Source organism: Aquarana catesbeiana, linkage group LG08 (genome assembly GCF_042186555.1).
Source record: "Aquarana catesbeiana isolate 2022-GZ linkage group LG08, ASM4218655v1, whole genome shotgun sequence".
In the NCBI taxonomy this organism is placed as follows: Eukaryota; Metazoa; Chordata; class Amphibia; order Anura; family Ranidae; genus Aquarana; species Aquarana catesbeiana.
This window is the reverse complement of record NC_133331.1, coordinates 16,764,912-16,788,326: the sequence shown is the minus strand read 5'-3', so window position 1 is coordinate 16,788,326 and position 23,415 is coordinate 16,764,912. Positions and strand designations below refer to the sequence as shown.

Below are 23,415 nucleotides of genomic sequence, written 5' to 3'. Positions count from 1 at the left end.
CTAGAATACTGCAATCACTGAGCAGCAAATTATATCACCTGCGATGTATTTCAGTTATCTTGCAAACCTGGCCTGTTAGTGGGTCCTGAGGACCGGAGTTGACAACCACTGCTCTAGATCAATTGTGGGTAAAGAATTGTGTATATGGCACTGTATGATTTTTTTTCCCAGCCTATTGGTTGAACTAATTGGAATTGTGTCTTTTTTCAACCAGACTAACTATGTAACCATGTAACATAAAACAACAACCAAACACCATGTGGGGGGGGGGGGTGTGTGACAGAAGGAAAGTCAGCGCATTTAATCATGATCCCTATTGCAACAAGTACAAGAATACAATAACTCTTCATCTCTTCATGTAACAAGAGGAGCATGTAATCAGAGGGGAGTATGTAACCAGAAAGAAGCATGTAACCCGAGAGCATACCTCACAACTTTTTGAGATCGAGGAACGAGGGACACCTATTTGCAAAGGTATGTAGGCATAGGACACACCCCCCGCCACGACCCCTAAAGAAGAACTATACAAAAAAAATATTAGTTGAACCCACAAGTGTTTTTTTTAACCACTACTATTTCTGTATACTGGCTTTTGAAATTTACAAATGCAGATTAAAGGTTAGAAATTAGATTACAAATTAATTAGGTTACTAATTAGATGAAAGGTTTATCACTGGGAAACTCTTTTTGAAAGATAGCCAGTACATTTTATATACAACTTTATTGATCAGACCAAAATGAGGGACAAATGAGGAGGAATGAGGGACAGAGGGACTTTGTTCCAAATCAGGGACAGTCCCTCGAAATCAGGAACAGTCCCTCGAAATCAGGGACAGCTGGGAACTATGTGAGAGAAGCATGCAACCAGAGAGGGAAATTTAACCAAAGAGGAGCATGCAAACAGAAAGGAGCATGTAACCAAAGAGGAGAATGCAGCCAGACAGGAGGATGCAACCAAAGAGAATGCAACCAGAGAGAAGCATACAACCAGACAGGAGCGTGTAACCAAAGGGGAGAATGCCGCCAGAGAGGAGCATGTAACCAGAGAGGAGCATGTAATCAGAGAGGAGTACGTAACCAGAGAGGAGCATGTTACCAGGGGAGAATGCAGCCAGAGAGGAGCATGTAACCAGAGAGGAGCATGTAACCAGAGAGGAGTACGTAACCAGAGAGGAGCATGCATTCAGAGAGAAGTATACAACCAGATATGAGTATGCATTCAGAGAGGATCATGCAACCAGAGCAGAGACGAGCATGCAGCCAGAGAGGAACAGGCAACCAGAGAGGAGTATGCAACCAGAAATGAGCATGTAACCAGAGAGAAGAATGTAAAAAGAGAGGAGTATGCATCCAGAGAGGAGGGTACAACCAGAGAGGAACGTGCAACCAGAGAGGAGTATGGCTCATTAAGGAGTGAGGCCATGATGACAACCCCAGAGCTTGCACCTTCAGAATTAAGTCAGCAATGGCTGGTAGCTCCCATATTTCTGTACAGAGAGACTCCTTACCTTCAGCTCCAGGTCTTTATAAATCTGCGGTCTCAGGAGGCTGAGCAGATATGACGCTCTGGAGAATTTAAAACCTAGAAAAAACAAGACAACAGTCTATAGAGGAGACGTACTGCTGGTCCTGTATTGGTAATTAGAATTAGATTACAGAGTGTCTACATGGTAATCTACCTGGAATGATCTCTTCTGTCACCGCGGCTCCTCCAATCACATGTCTTCTTTCAAGAACCACAACACTCAGTCCAGATTTCTGCAGATAAGCCGCCTATTAAATGCATAAAATAGGATCAGGACACACCGGGGGTCATTTTCTATAGAACCGCGGCGCTAATTAGCACTAACTACCGCAAATTAGCGCTAAAACGGTATTCACTATAGCACTGGTAAAAAAATACTCCTAAAATCGAATTTACTATAGTTCCCTGAAACCAAATAGCGCCCAAACCCTTACTCTGCTAAAACCTGGAGTAGTGCACATGGAAATAATGTTTAGAACATGATATAATTGCCTAAATGGTACTGAAATGTGCAGTATATTATTTAAAGATAATCTGCTTTTAAACTGTGTGAAAAAGTGATTTCTACACTGAAATATCTTTAAAAGTCTGAGAGGAGATAAATTCCCCGTCTAGGTGCCAACACAACTGAGCATGCTCAGACTTGTAAATAGCTCTCATTTTAGCTCCAATGTCTTTTTTACAGGGCAATATAGTAAATACCAGAAGGAGCGCTGTGTTAAAGAGCATTTTTTGAGAGTGAAAATCGGCGCTATTATAGTCCAATGCAAGTTTTAGCCATTGATTCTAATGGAACAATTGTAACTTTCACAAATAAATCCTTTTAATGTTGAGATGAAATGTATCTTTCTCTGAAATAAATTTTCCTTTGCAACATTGTTGCTTCTACTTAAAATATTTTGTTTTTAAGAATGTGGAATGTTTTGATGTTTTGGTAAAATATATTTTTCTCTGTCACTTTCACTTGTTACTCTCCATCTCACTACAATCTTTACCCCAAACTCACACAGGTGTCTTTACAAACCACAAACAATTGCTGATGCTAATTTAAAATGAGTCACAATTTTTTGTGCTTTTTATTATTTCCAAATAATCATAATTAGAGCCCAAAAATGTGATATGTGTACCAACATCAGAAATCAAAATGTAATTCCCAAAAATTTGAGGGTAATATCACTATTCTACACTCACCCACAAAGAACCACCAAATATCACAGAATAAATCAAGAAGAATAACTCTTTAGTAATGTAATTCCATCCCCTGTATGTCCAAAGAAATGCAGTATTTATGTGTAGTTATGTGTATTTATATGTAGGAGGTTTTCACATGTTGGCAGCTCTGTGGCTTAGAGGTTAGAACTTCTGCAGAGCGTCTGGGTTCAAATCCCAAACATGCCACTTCATGTCTAGTTATGTCTAAATGTAGTATTTATGTGTAGGAGGGTTCCACCACCATAGTATATCTTGCCAGATACACTATGTAGCCTTAATGGCAGCCCAGTCTTATTCCATAGGGTTATAAAATTGATTTGGCCCACCCTTTGCAGCTAAGAACAGCTTCTGGGAAGGCTAGGAAGACTGTCCACAAGGTTTAGTGTGTCTATGGGAATGTTTGACCATTCTTCCAGAAGTGCATTTGTGAGGCCAGGCACTGATGTTGGATGGGAAAGCCTGGCTAGCAGTCTCTGCTCTAATTCAGCCTAAATGTGTTCTATCGGGGTGGGGTCAGGACTCTGTGCATGCCAGTCAAGTTCTTCCATCCCAAACTCGCTCATCTATGTCTTTATGGACCTTGCTTTGTGCACTGGTGCACAGTTATGTTGGAACAGGAAGGAGCCGTCCCCAAACTGTTCCCACAAAGTTGATAGGGATGAGGCCCTTGTCCCAATCAACATGGGGACAAGGTGTTTTGGGGGGATCCCAAAGCACCCTCCCCGTGTTGAGGGCCGGTGGCCTGGTATGGTTCAGGAGTGGGGGCTCTAGCTCGTCCCCCTCCTTTCCTGAGCTGCCAGGTTGCGTGCTCAGATAAGGGTCTGGTATGGATTTTGGGGGGGCCCCTACGCCATTTTTTTTTTCAAATTTTGGCATGGAGTTCCCCTTAATATTTATACCAGACTCAAAGGATCAGGTATGGATTGGTGGAAGGAACCTACACTGTTTATTTCTTTGATTTTTATTCTATATTGCCGGGAACTGGCAATTCATTACAGACGCGAGCAATTTTAAATTAACTTTTTTTCCTTTAGAAATGTCATTTTGCTGTGGTACAGTAATAAACATGAGAAAGATGCACTACTTTACAGGCATACTAAGGAAACCCCCCAGGCACGATATTTAACCACTTGGCATCCGCGCTATGGCCGAATGACGGCCACAGCGCGGACCTGATTTCCCGGGAGGCCGTCACATGACGGCCTCCCCTGTGCACGCGCTCCGCGCGTGCCTTGCAGGGTGCTGTGATCACCGAGTCACTGAGACTCGGGTGATCACCGATCTAAGGAAGGGGGCGGTCCCGGCCCCTTACCATGTAATCAGCTGTCAGCCAATGACAGCTGATCACATGATGTAAACAAAAGATCGGTAATCGTTTTTTTTTCTACTCACGCTGACAGCATGAGTAGAAAAAAAAGCCGATCACCGGCTCAGATGTGAGGGACATCGTTCCCGAAGTGGAAGAGGCACGTATGCCTCATCAGTGCCACCTAATAGTGCCACCTAACAGTGCCCACAGTGCCACCTAACAGTGCCCACAGTGCCACCTATCAGTGCCCACAAGTGCCACCTATCAATGCCCACAAGTGCCAGCTATCAATGCCCACCAGTAGTGCCAATCAGTGCCACCCAGAAGTGCTGCCTATCAGTGTAACTGATCAGTGCCCATCACTGCCACCTATCAGTGCCCATCACTGCCGCCTCATCAGCGTACATCAATGAAGGAGAAAAATTACCTGTTTTGAATTTTTTATAACAAAATATAAAAAAATTAAAAATTTTTTTTTTTAAAAATGCAGTTTTTTACATTTTTTTTTAACAAAAAGTAAAAACTGCAGAGGTGATCAAATACCACCAAAAGAAAGCTCTATTTGTGGTGAAAAAATTATAAAAATTTCATATGGGTACAGTGGTGTATGACCGCGCAATTGTCATTCAAAGTACGTCAGCACTGAAAGCTGAAAATTGGTCTGGATAGGAGGGGGGTTTAAGTGCCCTGTAAGCAAGTGGTTAAAGGAATTTTTAATTTTTATTGTTTCACTTTAAGCATTATTAAAATCACTGCTCCTGAAAAAACGTCCGTTTTAAAAACATTGTTTTGCAATTGATCCATGTCCCCCGGGACAGGACCCGGGTCCTCATACACTTTTTATGGCAACAAACTTGCATATAAGCCTTCAGTGAGAACTTTGGATTTTGCAGGTTCGAGCCCCATTGACTTCCACTATTCCCGCATATGTGATCTGACAGGCATGTTCTCCGGCAATATTGCTGCTTTCCATTTGCATTAGCGCCCAGTTTCTGAGAGTTGAAGTCCTAATTGGCCTTAATTTGGGGGGTGTTATTTTCCGAGACTGCAGGATCAATAGTAAACGACCCCCACTCTGCATGTTTATATACATACATAATATGTATATTATTATCAGTCACAAAACTGTATTTTGTTTATATTGTCTAAATATCCAAGATCTTTCAGCTTTTTTCTTTTTTAATCTTTGCAGCACTGGGGGAAAAATGGTGGATGATCAGTGTTTTAGAATAATTTTTGCAAATTTAGCAAATATTTCTCTGAATGTCCTACAGCCAATCCGTCATGTATAAGCAGCTCAACATCTGATTAAGCTAAAATGAACATTTCAAAGCACTTCAGGATTAAAACTTACCGCTACTAGACCATTGTGCCCTGTAATAGAAGAAAAGGGAAAAAATTGAATATGAAAAGAAAAATGACCCTCTCCCCAAATAGTTTGGTGTTTTTATTAAAGCTGCAGTCAGCTGAGAAACCCCCACCCCAAGCACTGCAAGGGTAATTGCTTGTTTTGTCCAGTGGGTAATGAATAAGGTGAAACACTTACATTATTCCTCGCTCTCCCAGCAGCTGGCGCTCTTCTGCGCCCTTTGATGCTCTTGGTATGGGGGTAGGCCCTCGGCACCCTCACTTTCAGTTGAGTGTTGAAATGGATTGTTTTGCAACCCAGTCATAGATCAGGAGAGGAAGCCTGCTAGAGTGATGAATAAGGTAAGTACTGGACTTTATTCCTTACCCATGAGACAAAAAAGAACAATTACCCCGTACAATGGGGGAGGAACCCCAATACAAGGTGGATTTTATTCAGATGACTGGGGTTCAACTTTAAAAGGTTATTCCAGACAACAGATAAAAAGAAGTCAATGGTCACCAAGCCCAAGATATTGTATTTGCAGTAACACTGTGATATTTAACATTTAGGCTAAAATCGTGGCCCCTTAGCAGTGCCTGAACACGAGCTGTGAGGTTACCATGAAATGTTGTGCCATCCTGACCATGGTGCCTACACTAAAATAATAATTATTACCTCTTTTTCAGATATACACTTACATAGACTACCTATTGTAATACAAGTGCCATTTAATGTAATAAAACTGGTCAGCAGTGAGCTAATTACTAACTGGAATGCAAATATAAGAAGAGAATAATTCATAATTAGAGAGATGCAATATTCTTCTTCTTAGTAATTTCCATGTTCCCCCTCCTTCCCCAGGCTCCAGTGTCTGTACAATGACATTCCTGCTGTGATAGCGTTAGTAAGGCAAATATGGGTTCTGTACAGAGAAGATATAGGATCCAAGATCAACCAAACCATAGTTTCCTCTGAAGATCACACTAGGATGCTCCCACCCAGATAGCAAGGATAACTTGCCACAAATTTGTGGCAGTGTTGAATTGTAAGTCTGTTGACTTGCTGCACATTTTCACTGGCAAGTTGTACACTTGCAGAGCATTTTAAAGTGATGTTCCGGCCGAAATTATACTTTTTAAATAAAAATACCCCTATAATACACAAGCTTAATGTATTCTAGTAAAGTTAGTCTGTAAACTAAGGTCTGTTTTGTTAGTTTATAGCAGTAGTTTGTTATTTTATAAACTTACAGCAGGCCGTGGCCATCTTATGTGGGCATCTGAAGCCAGACTGTATTTCTTCCTGGATCTCATCCTTGCAGATCTCGCACATGCTCAGTGCAGCCCTAGCAGTGTAATAGGTTTCAGGTCAGGTTTCCATAGCAACGGCAGTTTCAGAGGAAGTTGCCACCCCTTCCCAAAAGGCATTGCAAACAGGAAATGATGCGATGGGCCACGGCCAGGGAGGAGGAAGTGAAAAATGAATACAGCAGATATACAGTAGGTGCTGAGAAAAAAAATTAAAAAATATCCAATTTGTTTACAGTGCACAGTTTAGTGAGGGATGATGAAGAGTTGTAAAAGTGGGTGGAACTCCACTTTAAGTACAAGTTCTAGGTGACACTTTTCCAATTTGTAGCAAATTTGCGTGGCAAGTCTTTAGCAAGAGCGAAATTGCAGTGGCGAGTCTACAGCATGAAAATTCAGCCACAGTGACCCCCTGTGGTGGGATGACTATTGCACAATATAAATGAACCAGAACTAGGAGAAGACTTGCAGAATGTGTGCAAAGAAAGTTCATCTGGAGTCATGCAATGAGGACTTGCTGCAATTGCGCAACAAATTTGCGAAGCCTGGCAAGTCTAGCAATAGCTTAAGCGAGTCATTTTCAAACATGCAGCTCAACTGCTTGCTATCTGGGCAGCAAGTGTTCTATGATTAATGTCAAATTATATAAAAGACTATTATGCTGCGTACACACGATCGGATTTTCCGACAACGAATGTTCAATGGGAGCGCTTGTTGTCGGAAATTCCGACTGTGTGTAGGCTCCATCGGACATTTTCCATCGGAATTTCCGACAAACAAAATTTGAGATCTGGGTCTCAAATTTTCCGACAACAAAATCCATTGTCGGAAATTCCGATCGTGTGTACACAATTCCGACGCACAAAATTCCATGCATGCTCGGAATCAAGCAGAAGAGCCGCACTGGCTATTGAACTTCATTTTTCTCGGCTCGTCGTACGCGTTGTACGTCACTGTGTTCTTGACGTTTGGAATTTTTGACAAGATTTGTGTGACCATGTGTATGCAAGACAAGTTTGAGCCAACATCCGTTGGAAAAAAAAACACGTATTTTGTTGTCGGAATGTGTGATCGTGTGTACGCGGCATTAGAAGGAACTCTGTTGCATCTTTACATCTCTGCTCCAAGGTCTTCCAGTACTGTCCACCATAGATGACCTGGAGAAGACAACCTCATCATAACCCATATTGTCCGTATAGTAGAAACTAAAGGGCCAGAAACCCTAAACCAGAACATACATTGCAGTCAATGTGGAGTTCTGAAAATTTAATTTCAGTGAAATTTGTAATGTCTTCAGGGTCAATGTACAGCTCTCTCCCTTTCCTGTTGGTATTTTGGCAGCCACTATAGACTTCTTTTAGTAAAGCTGACTATAGGCAAGAGATGGTCTTTCCTTGGAATAACTCTATAGATGACAACCATAAAATGAAGCCTGCTTGCCTTACCTTAAAGGTCAAGGTTCCTGTTAGTAAATGTGTCCTTATTAGGGATGAGCCGAACACCCCCCTGTTCGGTTCGCACCAGAACATGCGAACAGGAAAAAAGTTCGTTCGAACATGCGAACACCGTTAAAGTCTATGGGACACGAACATGAATAATCAAAAGTGCTAATTTTCAAGGCTTATATGCAAGTTATTGTCATAAAAAATGTTTGGGGACCTGGGTCCTGCTCCAGGGGACATGGATCAATGCAAAAAAAAGTTTTAAAAACGGCCGTTTTTTCAGGAGCAGTGATTTTAATAATGCTTAAAGTCAAACAATAAAAGTGTAATATCCCTTTAAATTTCGTACCTGGGGGGTGTCTATAGTATGCCTGTAAAGGGGCGCATGTTTCCTGTGTTTAGAACAGTCTGACAGCAAAATGACATTTTGAAGGAAAAAACTCATTTAAAACTACCCGCGGCTATTGCATTGCCGACAATACACATAGAAGTTCATTGATAAAAACGGCATGGGAATTCCCCAAAGGGGAACCCCGAACCAAAATTTAAAAAAAAAAATGACGTGGGGGTCCCCCTAAATTCCATACCAGGCCCTTCAGGTCTGGTATGGATATTAAGGGGAACCCCGGACAAAATTTTTAAAAAAAAATGACGTGGGGTTCCCCCTAAATTCCATACCAGACCCTTCAGGTCTGGTATGGATTTTAAGGGGAACCCCGCGCCAAAAAAAAAAAAAAAAACGGCGTGGGGTCCCCCCAAAAATCCATACCAGACCCTTATCCGAGCACGCAACCTGGCAGGCCGCAGGAAAAGAGGGGGGGACGAGAGTGCGGCCCCCCCTCCCTCCTGAACCGTACCAGGCCACATGCCCTCAACATTGGGAGGGTGCTTTGGGGTAGCCCCCCAAAACACCTTGTCCCCATGTTGATGAGGACAAGGGCCTCATCCCCACAACCCTGGCCGGTGGTTGTGGGGGTCTGCGGGCGGGGGGCTTATCGGAATCTGGAAGCCCCCTTTAACAAGGTGACCCCCAGATCCCGGCCCCCCCCCTGTGTGAAATGGTAAGGGGGTACATAAGTACCCCTACCATTTCACGAAAAAAGTGTCAAAAATGTTAAAAATGACAAGAGACAGTTTTTGACAATTCCTTTATTTAAATGCTTCTTCTTTCTTCTATCTTGCTTCATCTTCTGGTTCTTCTGGCTCTTTTGGTTCTTCTGGTTCTTCCTCCGGCGTTCTCGTCCAGCATCTCCTCCGCGGCGTCTTCTGTCTTCTTCTCCTCGGGCCGCTCCGCACCCATGGCATGGGGGGGAGGCTCCCGCTCTTCTCTTCTTCTCTTCTTCTCTTCTTCTTTTCTTCTTTTCTTCTCTTCTTCTCTTCTTCATTTTCTTCTCCGGGCCGCTCCGCAATCCATGCTGGCATGGAGGGAGGCTCCCGCTGTGTGACGGCGCTCCTCGTCTGACAGTTCTTAAATAACGGGGGGGCGGGGCCACCCGGTGACCCCGCCCCCCTCTGACGCACGGTGACTTGACGGGACTTCCCTGTGACGTCACGGGGAATGCCACAGGGAAGTCCCGTCAAGTCACCGTGCGTCAGAGGGGGGCGGGGTCACCGGGTGGCCCCGCCCCCCCCCCGTTATTTAAGAACTGTCAGACGAGGAGCGCCGTCACACAGCGGGAGCCTCCCTCCATGCCAGCATGGATTGCGGAGCGGCCCGGAGAAGAAAATGAAGAAGAAGAGAAGAAGAGAAGAAAAGAAGAAAAGAAGAAAAGAAGAAGAGAAGAAGAGAAGAGCGGGAGCCTCCCCCCCATGCCATGGGTGCGGAGCGGCCCGAGGAGAAGAAGACAGAAGACGCCGCGGAGGAGATGCTGGACGAGAACGCCGGAGGAAGAACCAGAAGAACCAGAAGAGCCAGAAGAACCAGAAGATGAAGCAAGATAGAAGAAAGAAGAAGCATTTAAATAAAGGAATTGTCAAAAATTGTCTCTTGTCATTTTTAACATTTTTGACACTTTTTTCGTGAAATACACAGGGGGGGGGCCGGGATCTGGGGGTCACCTTGTTAAAGGGGGCTTCCAGATTCCGATAAGCCCCCCGCCCGCAGACCCCCACAACCACCGGCCAGGGTTGTGGGGATGAGGCCCTTGTCCTCATCAACATGGGGACAAGGTGTTTTGGGGGGCTACCCCAAAGCACCCTCCCAATGTTGAGGGCATGTGGCCTGGTACGGTTCAGGAGGGAGGGGGGGCCGCACTCTCGTCCCCCCCTCTTTTCCTGCGGCCTGCCAGGTTGCGTGCTCGGATAAGGGTCTGGTATGGATTTTTGGGGGGACCCCACGCCGTTTTTTTTTTTTTTTTTTGGCGCGGGGTTCCCCTTAAAATCCATACCAGACCTGAAGGGTCTGGTATGGAATTTAGGGGGAACCCCACGTCATTTTTTTTTTTAAATTTTGGCCGGGGTTCCCCTTAATATCCATACCAGACCTGAAGGGCCTGGTATGGAATTTAGGGGGACCCCCACGTCATTTTTTTTTTAAATTTTGGTTCGGGGTTCCCCTTTGGGGAATTCCCATGCCGTTTTTATCAATGAACTTCTATGTGTATTGTCGGCAATGCAATAGCCGCGGGTAGTTTTAAATGAGTTTTTTCCTTCAAAATGTCATTTTGCTGTCAGACTGTTCTAAACACAGGAAACATGCGCCCCTTTACAGGCACACTATAGACACCCCCCAGGTACGAAATTTAAAGGGATATTACACTTTTATTGATTGACTTAAAGTATTATTAAAATCACTGCTCCTGAAAAAACGGCCGTTTTTAAAACTTTTTTTTGCATTGATCCATGTCCCCTGGGGCAGGACCCAGGTCCCCAAACACTTTTTATGACAATAACTTGCATATTAGCCTTTAAAATTAGCACTTTTGATTTCTCCTATAGACTTTTAAAGGGTGTTCCGCGGCATTCGAATTTGCCGCGAACACCCCAAATTGTTCGCTGTTCGGTGAACTTGCGAACAGCCAATGTTCGAGTCGAACATGAGTTCGACTCGAACTCGAAGCTCATCCCTAGTCCTTATATAAATCCCCCCACCCACCTGAGTGCAGATTGCCCTATTAAATACTTGCTTTTCTCAAAATCCCAGCAATCTTTTCCATGTGGCTCTGTTGGTTCCTTTTCTTGCTGTGGGTGCTATAACCCCATTCATTCCTATGAATGAGTTGTATTCAGCATGTATTTGCAATGCGGCTCTCCTATAGGTATGAATAGGATCTTGGCATGAAGAAAGGCTGTGCGGAGGAAGGCAGGGCCATCTAGTGAAGATCCCTGCCATTGGGAGGAAGGAAAGCATTAAACATAGCATTCTGTACTTAGGGGGGTGGGGGGACTTGTGCTTTAGGGACACTTACTTGGTATTAGAATCTGTTACTGGAGCCCCAGAAATACATATGTAAGTGTGACATACAGAGAAACATGCACAGGCCTAAACAAATTTCCCCAACCCCACATGGCAGTGCATGGACCTAGAAATATGCCACTTGGACAAGAAGCACTGTATTAGGCTGACGACATGTGCCCCATACCTGGATGTACTGGGCTATGTGTTGCCATAGATATTTTAGTGATTGTTTTTATAGTATAAATGTATGGATTAATACAGTGCCGATCCTGACCTCCCTGGGGGCCTAAGCAAAATTCTGCTAAGGGGCTCTCTACCTGACCCGTGATGCCGTGAGCTATGTAAACCATTTGCCATTGCCACACAGTCATACCTGACACTTCAGTGCTCCCAATACAATCCACCTTCCTTCAGGGTCCTCAGAGAGCCCCCCTTACACCAGGGTCCCCAGAAAGCCCCCCCCTTACACCAGGGTCCCCAGAGAGCCCCCCCTTACACCAGGGTCCCAAGAAAGCCTCCCCTTACATTAGTGTCCCCAGAGAGCCTTCCCTCTTACATTAGTGTTCCCAGAGAGCCCCTCCTTATACAGGGTCCCTAGAGAGCCCCTCCTTATACAGGGTCCCCAGAGAGCCCCCCCTCTTACATTAGTGTCCCCATAGGGCCCCCTCTTACATCAGTGTCCCCAGAGGGCTCTCTCTTACATCAGTGTCCCCAGAGGGCCCCGTCCTTACATTAGTGTCCCCAGAGAGCCCCCCCTCTTACATTAGTGTCCCCAGAGGCCCCCCTCTTACATCAGTGTCCCCAGAGGGCCCCATCCTTACATTAGTGTCCCCAGAGGCCCCCCTCTTATATCAGTGTCCCCAAAGGGCCCCTTCCTTACATTAGTGTCCCCAGAAAGCCCCCCCTCTTATATCAGGGTCCCCAAACAGCTGACTCCCCCCATGCAGAGGTTCCCCAGTACCTGGCTGGTGGAGGTGGGAGGAGGTGATCGGCAGCCCTATGGTGTCCACAGGCAGGGGGATCTCCCTGGGGCTTGTAGTTCTATCTCCGAATGTATACAGCGGACAGGGGAGGGGCCTCTGACCCGGGTATCAGCAACAGTGTTCAAGCAGAGTGAAAGTGAAACTGATACCTGCCCTGGTCAGAGGCCCCTCCCTTCTCCTCTCCACTGTATACACTGAAACTCAAGAGAGTACTACAAGCCCCAGGGAGATCCCGCCGCCCACACAGGCACCATAGAACTGCCGATCGCCGCCTTCCACCTCCTCCAACCCCTCCCCACTGCACTCTAAAAGGCCAGCCAGAGGTGCAGGGGGGATGCTGGGTCTTGGGGGCCCCCCACAGCGGAATAAGGGAAGGGCCCAGTCGCAAATGCGACTGCAGCGACCCCTAAAGTTCCACCACTGCATGTTGTTAATATTAATTGATGCTTTATGACACGAGGGAGAGGCGGGGCCTCGAGTAATTTGCGGGGCCCTAAGCAGGTTGCTTAGTGAGCGTATAGGGCGGATCGGCTCTGGATTAATACATTTTAGCTACCATCTAGAATTCAGAAGCTGGACCTCCTCTATTCAAATATTAACTAACCTGATTAACTGGTTCACAAAGGCTAGATAAACAGGTGGTGATGTTGGCAGGAAGTAGGTGAAGGCAGAAAATGAGGTAACGCAGCCATGTGTTGAACATAGGAGAGGAGTCTGGAAGAAGAGGCTCCATAAGAAGAAGAGGACCTGGGTAGAAGGAAGAGGTTCCATAAGAAAAAGAAGACCTGGGTAGAAGGAAGAAAACTCCATAAGAAGACCTGGATAGAAGGAAGAGGCTCCATAAGAAGAAGACCTGGGTAGAAGGAAGAAAGTCCATAAGAAGACCTAGGTAGCAGGAAGAGGCTCCAAAAAATAGGAAGACCTGGGTAGAAGGAAGAAACTCTATAAAAAGACCAGGGTAGAAAGAAGAGGCCCCATAAGAGGAGGAAGACCTGGGTAGAAGGAAGAAACTCCGTAAGAAGACCTAGGTAGAAAGAAGAAACTCCATAAGAAGAAGACCTGGGTAGAAGGAAGAGGCTCTATAAGAAGAAGAAGACCTGGGTAGAAGGAAGTAAACTCCATAAGAAGACCTGGATAGAAGGAAGAGGCTCCATAAGAAGAAGACCTGGGTAGAAGGAAGAAAGTCCATAAGAAGACCTAGGTAGAAGGAAGTAAACTCCATAAGAAGACCTGGATAGAAGGAAGAGGCTCCATAAGAAGAAGACCTGGGTAGAAGGAAGAAACTCCATAAGAAGACCTAGGTAGCAGGAAGAGGCTCCAAAAAATAGGAAGACCTGGGTAGAAGGAAGAAACTCCATAAGAAGACCAGGGTAGAAAGAAGAGGCCCCATAAGAGGAGGAAGACCTGGGTAGAAGGAAGAAACTCCGTAAGAAGACCTGGGTAGAAAGAAGAAACTCCATAAGAAGAAGACCTGGGTAAAAGGAAGAAACTCTATAAGAAGACCTGGGTAGAAGGAAAGCCAGAGGGGACATCATAAGACCAAAGAAGGAAATTCACCTGGAGATGACCCTAAATCACGGTTTCTTGCAATCACTCAAGTCTTGTATGTTAAAGAAACTGTGAACTATAACCCAAGCTAAGTGAATTTTTAGTGTATCTCTATTGCATACAAACCATTGGTAATGTTCTTTTGCTAGGAAGGTTAGATAGTGTGCATGTGTTTTATGCATATTTTTAATAGTCTGTGTATCTTGTATTGTTTTCCTACAATTGTAAGTAGTTTGTATGTACAGCATTCTTGTTCAGTAAAAGAACATTAATGGCCTACAGGGGTTTCTGCTTTCTTGCTTTACAAAGTAACCAAAATGATACAAGCAGAACAGGCTACATACTTGGAAGTAGTGGCCCTGAGGTCTGAAGAGGAGATAGCACGCTATGCAGACTTTGTTTCTATTATACAGGTTTCAAAGAGAATATGAATGATATCATTTTTTCTATATGACATGGTTTTATAATCTGACAATCAACATTATTGAATGGAAAGAAATTATGATTTATTAAACATCAAACATGATACAAATCCAATGCATATATATCGCTTAGAAGACATAATGGGGGAGATTTACTAAAACTGGGGCATTTAAAATCTGACGCAGCTGTGCATGGTAGCCAATCGGCTTCTAACTTCAGCTTGTTGAATTAGGCTTTGACAATAAAACCTGGAAGCTGATTGGTTTCTATGCAGAGCTGCACTAGACTTTGCACGTTCCAGTTTTAGTAAATCTCCCCTAATGTGTCCCACCCTCCTTCTACCCCTCATAATATAGATATGTTTGATATCTAAGCAATGGTTATTTTTTCATACATCCATGTAATTGTTTTTTATGAATGTGATTTTTTTTATCATAACAGGGTTTATAAAATATGAATAGATTTTGGTTCCAGTAGTTAAAAAAAAAAAATACCAGGTTGTGTATTTGCTGTAAACCGTTCCAGTTTTTAATGACTATGTACAATAGTGCTGTATTAAAAGTCTCTGCCTTTCTAGACTTTGCTAAGTTACGTTTACGACAGTCAATTAGCCATTTGTATGAAAATATAAAACACATCTGCGCTTAAAGCGGGGTTCCCATTAAAAAAAAAAAAAAAATTTTAAGTCAGCAGCTACAAATACTGCAGCTGCTGACTTTTAATCGGACACTTACCTGTCCCTGGGTCCAGCGATGCGGGGGGATAGAAGCCCCGCTCGTCCCCCCTCCGCTCGGCGGCACCGGCATTTTAACTGGGGGCGCCCGGCTGTGGCTTCACAGCCGGGCACCCACTGCGCATGCGCGAGCCGCGCCGCGCGCCGTCACTGGCCCTGCAATCATCTGGGACCGGTCACGTGTCCCAGATGATTGACAAGAGGGAGGGTGTAGAGGTGATCTCCCTTCCTGCGCCGAGGGAAGTGACGTTAGGAGCCCAGGCACCGAAGGAGGCAGACTACGAGGGACCCCCTAGCAACAGGCATTTAGAGGTGAGTAAAAAAAAAAATTTCTCCAAATGTTTTTTTTTTAATTTTTTTTAAGCACTTTACTATTTTTTTTTTTTTTGGGGTGGAACTCCACTTTAACCGCCTGCCGACCGCCGGCCGTCAATTGACGGCCAGGCGGCGCAGCTCTCGTTGCGGGTGGGCGTCATATGACGTCCTCGCTTTCCTAGGCCGCCAGGGGGCGCGCGCGCGCCGCCGCCGGCGATCACGCGTGTGTCACTAGGCACCCGGTGCGCGTGCCCGGTGGCCGCGATATCCGCCGGGCACTCGTGATTACCGGTGACACAGCAGGACCGTGGATCTGTGTGTGTAAACACACAGATCCACGGTCCTGTCAGAGGAGAGGAGACCGATGGTATGTTCCCAGTACAGCGGAACACCGATCGGTCTCCTCCCCTAGTGAGTCCCCGCCCCCCTACAGTTAGAATCACTCCCTAGCAACACAGTTAACCCCTCAATCACCACCTAGTGTTAACCCCTTCACTGCCTATCACATTTATACAGTAATCAATGCATTTTTATAGCATGGATCGCTGTATAAATGTGAATGGTCCCAAATATGTGTCAAAAGTGTCCGATGTGTCCGCCGCAATATCGCCGATAGTCACGATAAAAATTGCAGATCGCCGCCATTACTAGTAAAAAAAATTTTTAAAATTAAAATGTTATAAAACTATCCCCTATTTTGTAGACGCTATAACTTTTGCGCAAACCAATCTATATAGGCTTATTGTGATTTTTTTTTTACCAAAAATATGTACAAGAATACATATCGGCCTAAACTGAGAAAAAATTTGTTTTAAAGAAAAAAAAAATGGATATTTATTATCGCAAAAGGTAAAAATGATTGTGTTTTTTTTAAAACTTGTCACTCTTCTTTTGTTTATAGCGCAAAAAATAAAAACCGCAGAGGTGATCAAATACCACCAAAAGAAAGCTCTATTTGTAGGGGAAAAATGATAACAATTTCATTTGAGTACAGTGTTGTATGACTGCGCAATTGTCATTCAAAGTGCGACAGCGCTGAAAGCTGAAAAATGGCTTGGGCAGGAAGGGGGCGAAAATGCCCAGTATTGAGGTGGTTAAAGAGGAGGTCCGGTTAAATAAAATAAAAATGTTAAACGTCAGCAGCTACAAACACCATAGCTGCTGACTTTTAATAAGCACACTTACCTGTTCAGGGTGAAATCGGCCGCCCGAGACCAATTCGTCCATCGGATCGGGTCCTGGCGCCTCCATTAGAAGTAAGGGAAACAGGCAGTGGAGCCTTGCAGCTTCATTGCCCGTTTCCTACTGCGCATGTGCGAGTCGTGTGGCGCTTTGTGAATGGGACGCGATGTGTTCTGGGACACACACAGTTCCCAGAACACACCGCGCCACCTTCCCCAGAAGACAACGCGAGGAGGAGAAAACTGAAGATCACCGTGGTGTAGGAAGTGGCAGATTAGGACAATCTGCCTAGCAACAGCCACTTCTGGTAAGTAAAATTTTTTTTTTTTTCTATTTTTTTTTTTCACATTTTTAGGAGCATTTTAATGCAATTTTTTTTTTAGGGTGGACCTCCGCTTTAAGTGTAAAAAAAACCCTTGAAGTGGACCTTCAGTCATTTTTTCATCTTTCCAATTATTAAATCTTCTGCCCTTGTTGTTTTAACTTTGGATAGTAAAACATTTTTTTTCTGCCAGTAAATACATTATAGAGCCCACTTCCTGTTTCTTGTCTGGTCATTATCCTAGGCTTATGACATCATGCGCAGCTCTCTCTCACTCTCATACTCGTGAGAGTTTACCAGGAAGGGAGGGGGGGTGAGTCATAAGAGGGCCAATGAGAGCTGCAGAGCTGGAGGTGTGCCTCTGTGTGTCTGTGTAAATAAAGGAAGTGAACTGGCAGCAGCTTCAGCTGCCCACAGTTAAAATGGCTGCAGCCAGACTCAGTGGAGGGAGATTTCTGCAGCATATTTGGCAAGTACAGAATCCCAGTGTATATAAAATAATACGCAAAGTTGTTAGAGGGAAGCTTCAGAATGGCAAAGATGTTTTTATTACAAATTATGTGAGCAGACTGCAGTTCCTCTTTAAGTTGCCTATATCATTGTTAATATGGATACAGTCCTAAATAAACAAAATCAGATAAAGCCAATGCTTTAATCAATGCATACTTACCTAGAGCCCTGATGCAGCAAACTTGGCTGCTTTGTACGATGTATGTGCTGTTGTTCCCCATTCATTCCTATGGGAAAGCCTTATTTATGGCAGGGGCGTATCTACCTCAAGGCAAACAAGGTGTACAGTACGGCTACAGTGTGGGCATCCAGTTCTGGGAGGGCGTCTATTGACATCCTCCCAGAACCGCGCCCCCCTGCGTGCCCGCTGTGGCGCACACCCAGCGTGCTCTTTGATCGCTGTGTCCTTCGGTAAGTAAAGTAAAGAGCCAAATCACAGCGGCTCTTTACCATGTGATCAGCTGTGTCCAATCACAGCTGATCACAATGTAAATACACTTGCCGGTTATCAGCATTCTTTTCCTCGCGCTGTCACATAACCGGCCAATGTGCAAGGGGACATCTACACTGATAATCAGGGCACTGATCATCAGTGTCCTGATGATCAGTGCAGCCCCAACAGTGCCCAGCAGTGCTGCCTATCAGTGCCCATCAGTGCTCCCAATCAGTGCCCATCAGTGCTGCCAATCAGTGCCTCCTCAACAGTCCCACCTATCAGTGCTACATATCAGTGAGCGCCTATCAGTGCCACCTCTCAGTGCCCAGCAGTGCTGCCTATCAGTGCCCATCAGTGCCGCATATCAGTGCAGCTTCATTAATGTCTCCTCCTCAGTGCCCACCAGTGCCGCCTCATCCTGTGCCCGCTGACCCTGTCCTATGTCCCGCTGACCCCCTCCTCTGCCCCATTGAGTACACATGTTGCACTTGGAGGAATCATGTCTCAGGGTCTTAAGAAGAAGCTGCAGCTGTTCACTGTGAATGGCTACAGCTTCCTCATCAGACCCTGAGACAAAAACGGTATACCGCGGCTGGGGTGGGACAAATTTAGATGGGGGCGGGCACCCGATTTTAGTCTTGCCTAGAGCAGCGCAAAACCAAAATACGCCACGGATTCTTGGTGGCTCCAAGTGGTCACTCAGAGTATGGCTTTCCCTTAGGAATGGAAGGGCTGCGGCATGCAAGTGCAGCATGAAGTGAACTTTTTTGGAGGAAAAGTTGTGCAGCTCCGAGTAGAACATAAGAATTGTTGTCCTTTAAACCAGATAAATCTGCAGCCCAGTGCTTTGAAAAAGTATTCGTACGAAATTTTCAATATTTTGTCATGTTACAACCAAAAACGTAAATGTATTTTATTGGGATTTTGTGCGATAGACCAACGCAAAGTGGCACATAATTGTGAAGTCGAAGGAAAATGATAAATGTTTTTCAAAACCTTTTACAAATAAATATGTGAAAAGTCTGGTGTACATTTGTATGGCGCCCCCCGGAGTCAATACTTTGTAGAACCGCCTTTCACTGCAATTACAGCTGCAAGTCTTTTTAGGGATGTCTCTACCAGCTTTGCACATTTAAAGAATAGATTTTTTGCCCATTCTTCTTTGCAAAATATCTCAAGCTCTGTCAGATTGGATGGAGAGCGTCTGTGAACAGCAATTTTCAAGTCTTGCCACAGATTTTCAATTGGATTTAGGTCTGGACTGTGACTGGGCCATTCTAACACATGAATATGCTTTGATTGAAACCATTCCATTATAGCTCTGGCTGTGTGTTTAGGGTCATTGTTCTGCTGGAAGGTGAACCTCCGCCCCAGTCTCAAGTCTTTTGCAAACTCTAATGCCGCGTACACACGATCGGACATTGATCGGACATTCCGACAACAAAATCCATGGGATTTTTTCCGACGGATGTTGGCTCAAACTTGTCTTGCATACACACGGTCACACAATGTTGTCGGAAATTCCGAACGTCAAGAACGCGGTGAGGTACGACGAGCCGAGAAAATTGAAGTTCAATAGCCAGTGCGGCTCTTCTGCTTGATTCCGAGCATGCATAGAACTTTGTGCTTCGGAATTGTGTACACACAATCGGAATTTCCAACAACAGATTTTGTTGTCGTAAAATTTGAGATCCAGATCTCAAATTTTGTGTCGGAAATTTCAATGGAAAATGTCCAATGGAGCCTACACACGGTCAGAATATCCGACAAATAGCTCCCATCGAACATTTTCCTTCGGAAAATCTGAGCGTGTGTACGCGGCATAACAGGTTTTCTTCTAAGATTGTCCTGTATTTGGCTTCATCCATCTTCCCATCAACTCTGACCAGCTTCTCTGTCCCTGCTGAACAAAAGCATCTCCACAACATCATGCTGCCACCACCATGTTTGGGGATGGTGTTTTCAGGGTGATGTGCGTTTTGCATTTAGGCACAAAAGGTTACATTTTGTTCTCATCCGACCAGATCACCTTCTTCCACATGTTTGCTGTGTCCTCCACATGGCTTCTCACAAACTGCAAACTGGACTTCTTATGACTTTCTTCTTGTCACTCTTCCATAAAGGGCAGATTTGTGGAGAACACGACTAATAGTTGTCCTGTGGAGAGATTCTCCCACCTGAGCTGTGGATCTCTGCAGCTCCTCCAGAGTTACCATGGACCTCTTGGCTCTTCTCTGATGAATGCTCTCCTTGCCCGGCTGGTCAGTTTAGGTGGACGGCCATGTCTTGGTAGGTTTGCAGTTGTACCATGCTCTTTCCATTTTCGGATGATGGATTGAACAGAGCTCCGTGAGATGTTCAAAGCTTGGGAGATTTTTTTATAACCTAACCCTGCTTTATACTTCTCCACAACTTTATCCCTGACCTGTCTGGTGTGTTCCTTGGCCTTCATGATGCTGTGTGTTCAGTAAGGTTATCTAACAAATCTCCCAGGGCTTCACAGAACAGCTGTATTTATATGGAGATTAAATCACACACAGGTGGACTATATCTACGAATTGGGTGACTTCTGAAGGCAATTCATAGCTCCCAACTGTCTAGCTCCTGATTTCGAGGGACTGTCCCTGATTTCGAGCAATGTCCCTCTGTCCCTCATTCCTCCTCATTTGTCCCTCATTTTGGTCTGATCTATATAGTTGTATATAAAATGAACTTTTTATCCATTAAAAAGTTCCCTTTCATCTAATTTCTAAATTGCTGCAGTCACAAATGACAAAAGCCAATATAAAGGAATATTAGTGGTAAAAAAAGCACTTGTGGGTTTAACCAATCTTGTTTTTTTTTTACAATTCTCCTGTAAGGGGGTGTGTCCTATGCCTGCATACTTTTGCTGATAGGTGTCCCTCATTCCCATCTCAAAAAGTTGGGAGGTATGGGCAATTGGTTCCACTATTTTATTTTATTTAGGGGTATCAGAGTAAAGGGGGCCACACTTTTGACATATTTATTTGTAAAAAAAATTTGAAAACCATTTATCATTTCCCTTCCACTTCACAATTATGAGCCACTTTGTGTTGGTCTATCACATAAAATCCCAATAAAATACATTTACGTTTTTGGTTGTAACATGACAAAATGTTGAACATTTCAAGGGGTATGAATACTTTTTCAAGGCGCTGTATGTGGCCATTGGAAACAGTGAGGGATCCTGAAGTACATTTTAGCTGCTGTAAAAAGTCTCATGTTGCTGGATAACATCCAACTAGCCCAATCTTTACCACCATCACCATGGCAATGTTTCCTATTCAGTGCAGGAAAAAAAATCCCAAATCAATGCTGGAAGGAAACTCCTGTGATGTTGAGGCCCAAGAAAGGGGATTCGGCCTCCGCAAAAGCGGTTCAATCCCTATTATTTTTTCGTTAGTGATTTATGGAGTGCTCACATCTTGTTCAGCAATGTACAGAGACAGGACAAAACGGGGACTAGAGCAACGTTACAATGCGCACAAATACATGAAATTATTAAAAGAAAAAAACAAATTATAAGGACTATTGCAGATCTCACACTACATCCTCATAGCTTAATCCTAAAAAGACTTTTCAACATACAATCCACACTCCGTGCGACTCGTCAAGCAAATTTGGATACATAAAGTCGCATGACAAAGCAGCCCATTGTTTTCAATGGCACCCGTTGGCACCTATGTGACTTAAAGTTGCAGCGACTTTGAAAAGCTTCCTCCACTACTTTGATGCAACTTTAGCTCCGGAAAGTGTAAAGTCAAATCAAAAGTCGCAGACCAGGGTTGCCAACCTCCTGCAGCATTTTTTTACTGGCAAAACATGGAAAATGTACTGGCGCAGCACATTTTCTACTGGCAACCTGAGAAATGACAGAACTCCTATTAAAAACTAACACAGTGAATATTTGAAGAGTATAAACGTGATATGGAGACACTGACAATACCCATAACAAAGTCATTTGCTTGATTTAGGCTTGATTCACATTTATGCATTTTTAGTGCTTTTTTGCATTTTGCAGATTTACACTACAGTCCGTTTAACATGGTTTCCTATGGAAGACGTTCTGTAGAGCAAATCTGGAAAATGCAAAAAGCACTAAAAATGCCATAGATGTGAATCCAGCCTTATGCCCCGTACACACGGTCGGACATTGATCGGACATTCCGACAACAAAATCCATGGATTTTTTCCGACGGATGTTGGCTCAAACTTGCCTTGCATACACACGGTCACACAAAGTTGTCGGAAAATCCGATCGTTCTGAACGCGGTGACGTAAAACACTTACGTCGGGACTATAGACGGGGCAGTAGCCAATAGCTTTCGTCTCTTAATTTATTCTGAGCATGCCTGGCACTTTGTGCGTCGGATTTCTGTACACGCGATCGGAATTTCCGACAACGGATTTTGTTGTCTGAAAATTTTATAGCCTGCTCTCAAACTTTGTGTGTCGGAAAATCCGATGGAAAATGTGTGATGGAGCCCACACACGGTCGGAATTTCCGACAACAAGCTCCGATCGCATATTTTCCGTCGAAAAATCCTATCGTGTGTACACGGCATTTAGGGGTCAACACAGCATGAAATTATCAGCCCCTGATATTTACTGGCAGTTGTAAAAAAAAAAAATCACAGATTTTTACAAACTGTCAGTAAATTTACTGGCGGTTGGCAACGCAGAGTCGCACTCTAAAGTGGCGCTGGAAATCATGTGACTTTTGAGTCGCACAAGTGTGAACGTAGCCTGAAGGATTCCAGTAGTCCGTGTTGCAAGGAAGACACAGGCAGTTGAACGTTTCCCAGCTCTCTATAGGAGAGGAGATCCAGGAACATTCCACGAACGTTCTTACCTCCTCCGATGATCACAGCGTCATATTTCAGCTTCAGCCGTCCTGTGATTTTGGAGTAAGCTCTTGGGCCGAGGTATCGAGTTTGCTTCATACATTGCATGCCCACACCGGTCATCTTCACACAAGGGAATGTGCAGCTGTTTCCAAATGACTTCCCTTCCGGGAAGTGGACTTTGAGAGTAACCTGAAATGTTCCTGTAGTAGAGTATTTGGCGGAGAGTCTGTACAGTACAGGACATGTAATCATTACATAAGCTGATCTAGAATCAGTAAGCGAAAGTGGAAAGTGAGGTTTGAATATTTCAGGCTCCGCCCACGTTACATTCTTGGAAAAGCTCGCATACGAACAAAGAAAAGCTCAATAGGAGACTCGTAAATCCTGCGATGAAGAGATTTCTACTGCCAAACTGGTAGAGATCCAAGAAAATAGGGAGCAGAGGAAAAGGGTTTTTGTTATCACATTGAATCACATGTCATTCTCAAACATTGACTTTTTTTTTTTTTTGTCATTTAACGTTTTATTAAATTAACCCCTTCGCACCCAAGG

General features: G+C 44.3%; 1 protein-coding gene across 1 annotated transcript in view; it reads right to left on the bottom strand.

Moving 5' to 3' along the window:
• LOC141105606 (pyridine nucleotide-disulfide oxidoreductase domain-containing protein 2-like) overlaps nucleotides 1–23,163 on the bottom strand; it is a 67,721-nt gene extending 44,558 nt beyond the window's left edge. The window contains exons 1-4 of the mRNA XM_073595554.1: nucleotides 22,869–23,163; nucleotides 5,401–5,420; nucleotides 1,680–1,773; nucleotides 1,509–1,582 (exon numbers count right to left, since the gene is read on the bottom strand). Of these exons, the coding sequence (XP_073451655.1) occupies nucleotides 1,509–1,582; nucleotides 1,680–1,773; nucleotides 5,401–5,420; nucleotides 22,869–23,115 (435 nt within the window). The 5' untranslated portion in view covers nucleotides 23,116–23,163. The remainder of the gene's footprint in view (nucleotides 1–1,508; nucleotides 1,583–1,679; nucleotides 1,774–5,400; nucleotides 5,421–22,868) is intronic.
• Nucleotides 23,164–23,415: the final 252 nt, after the last annotated feature.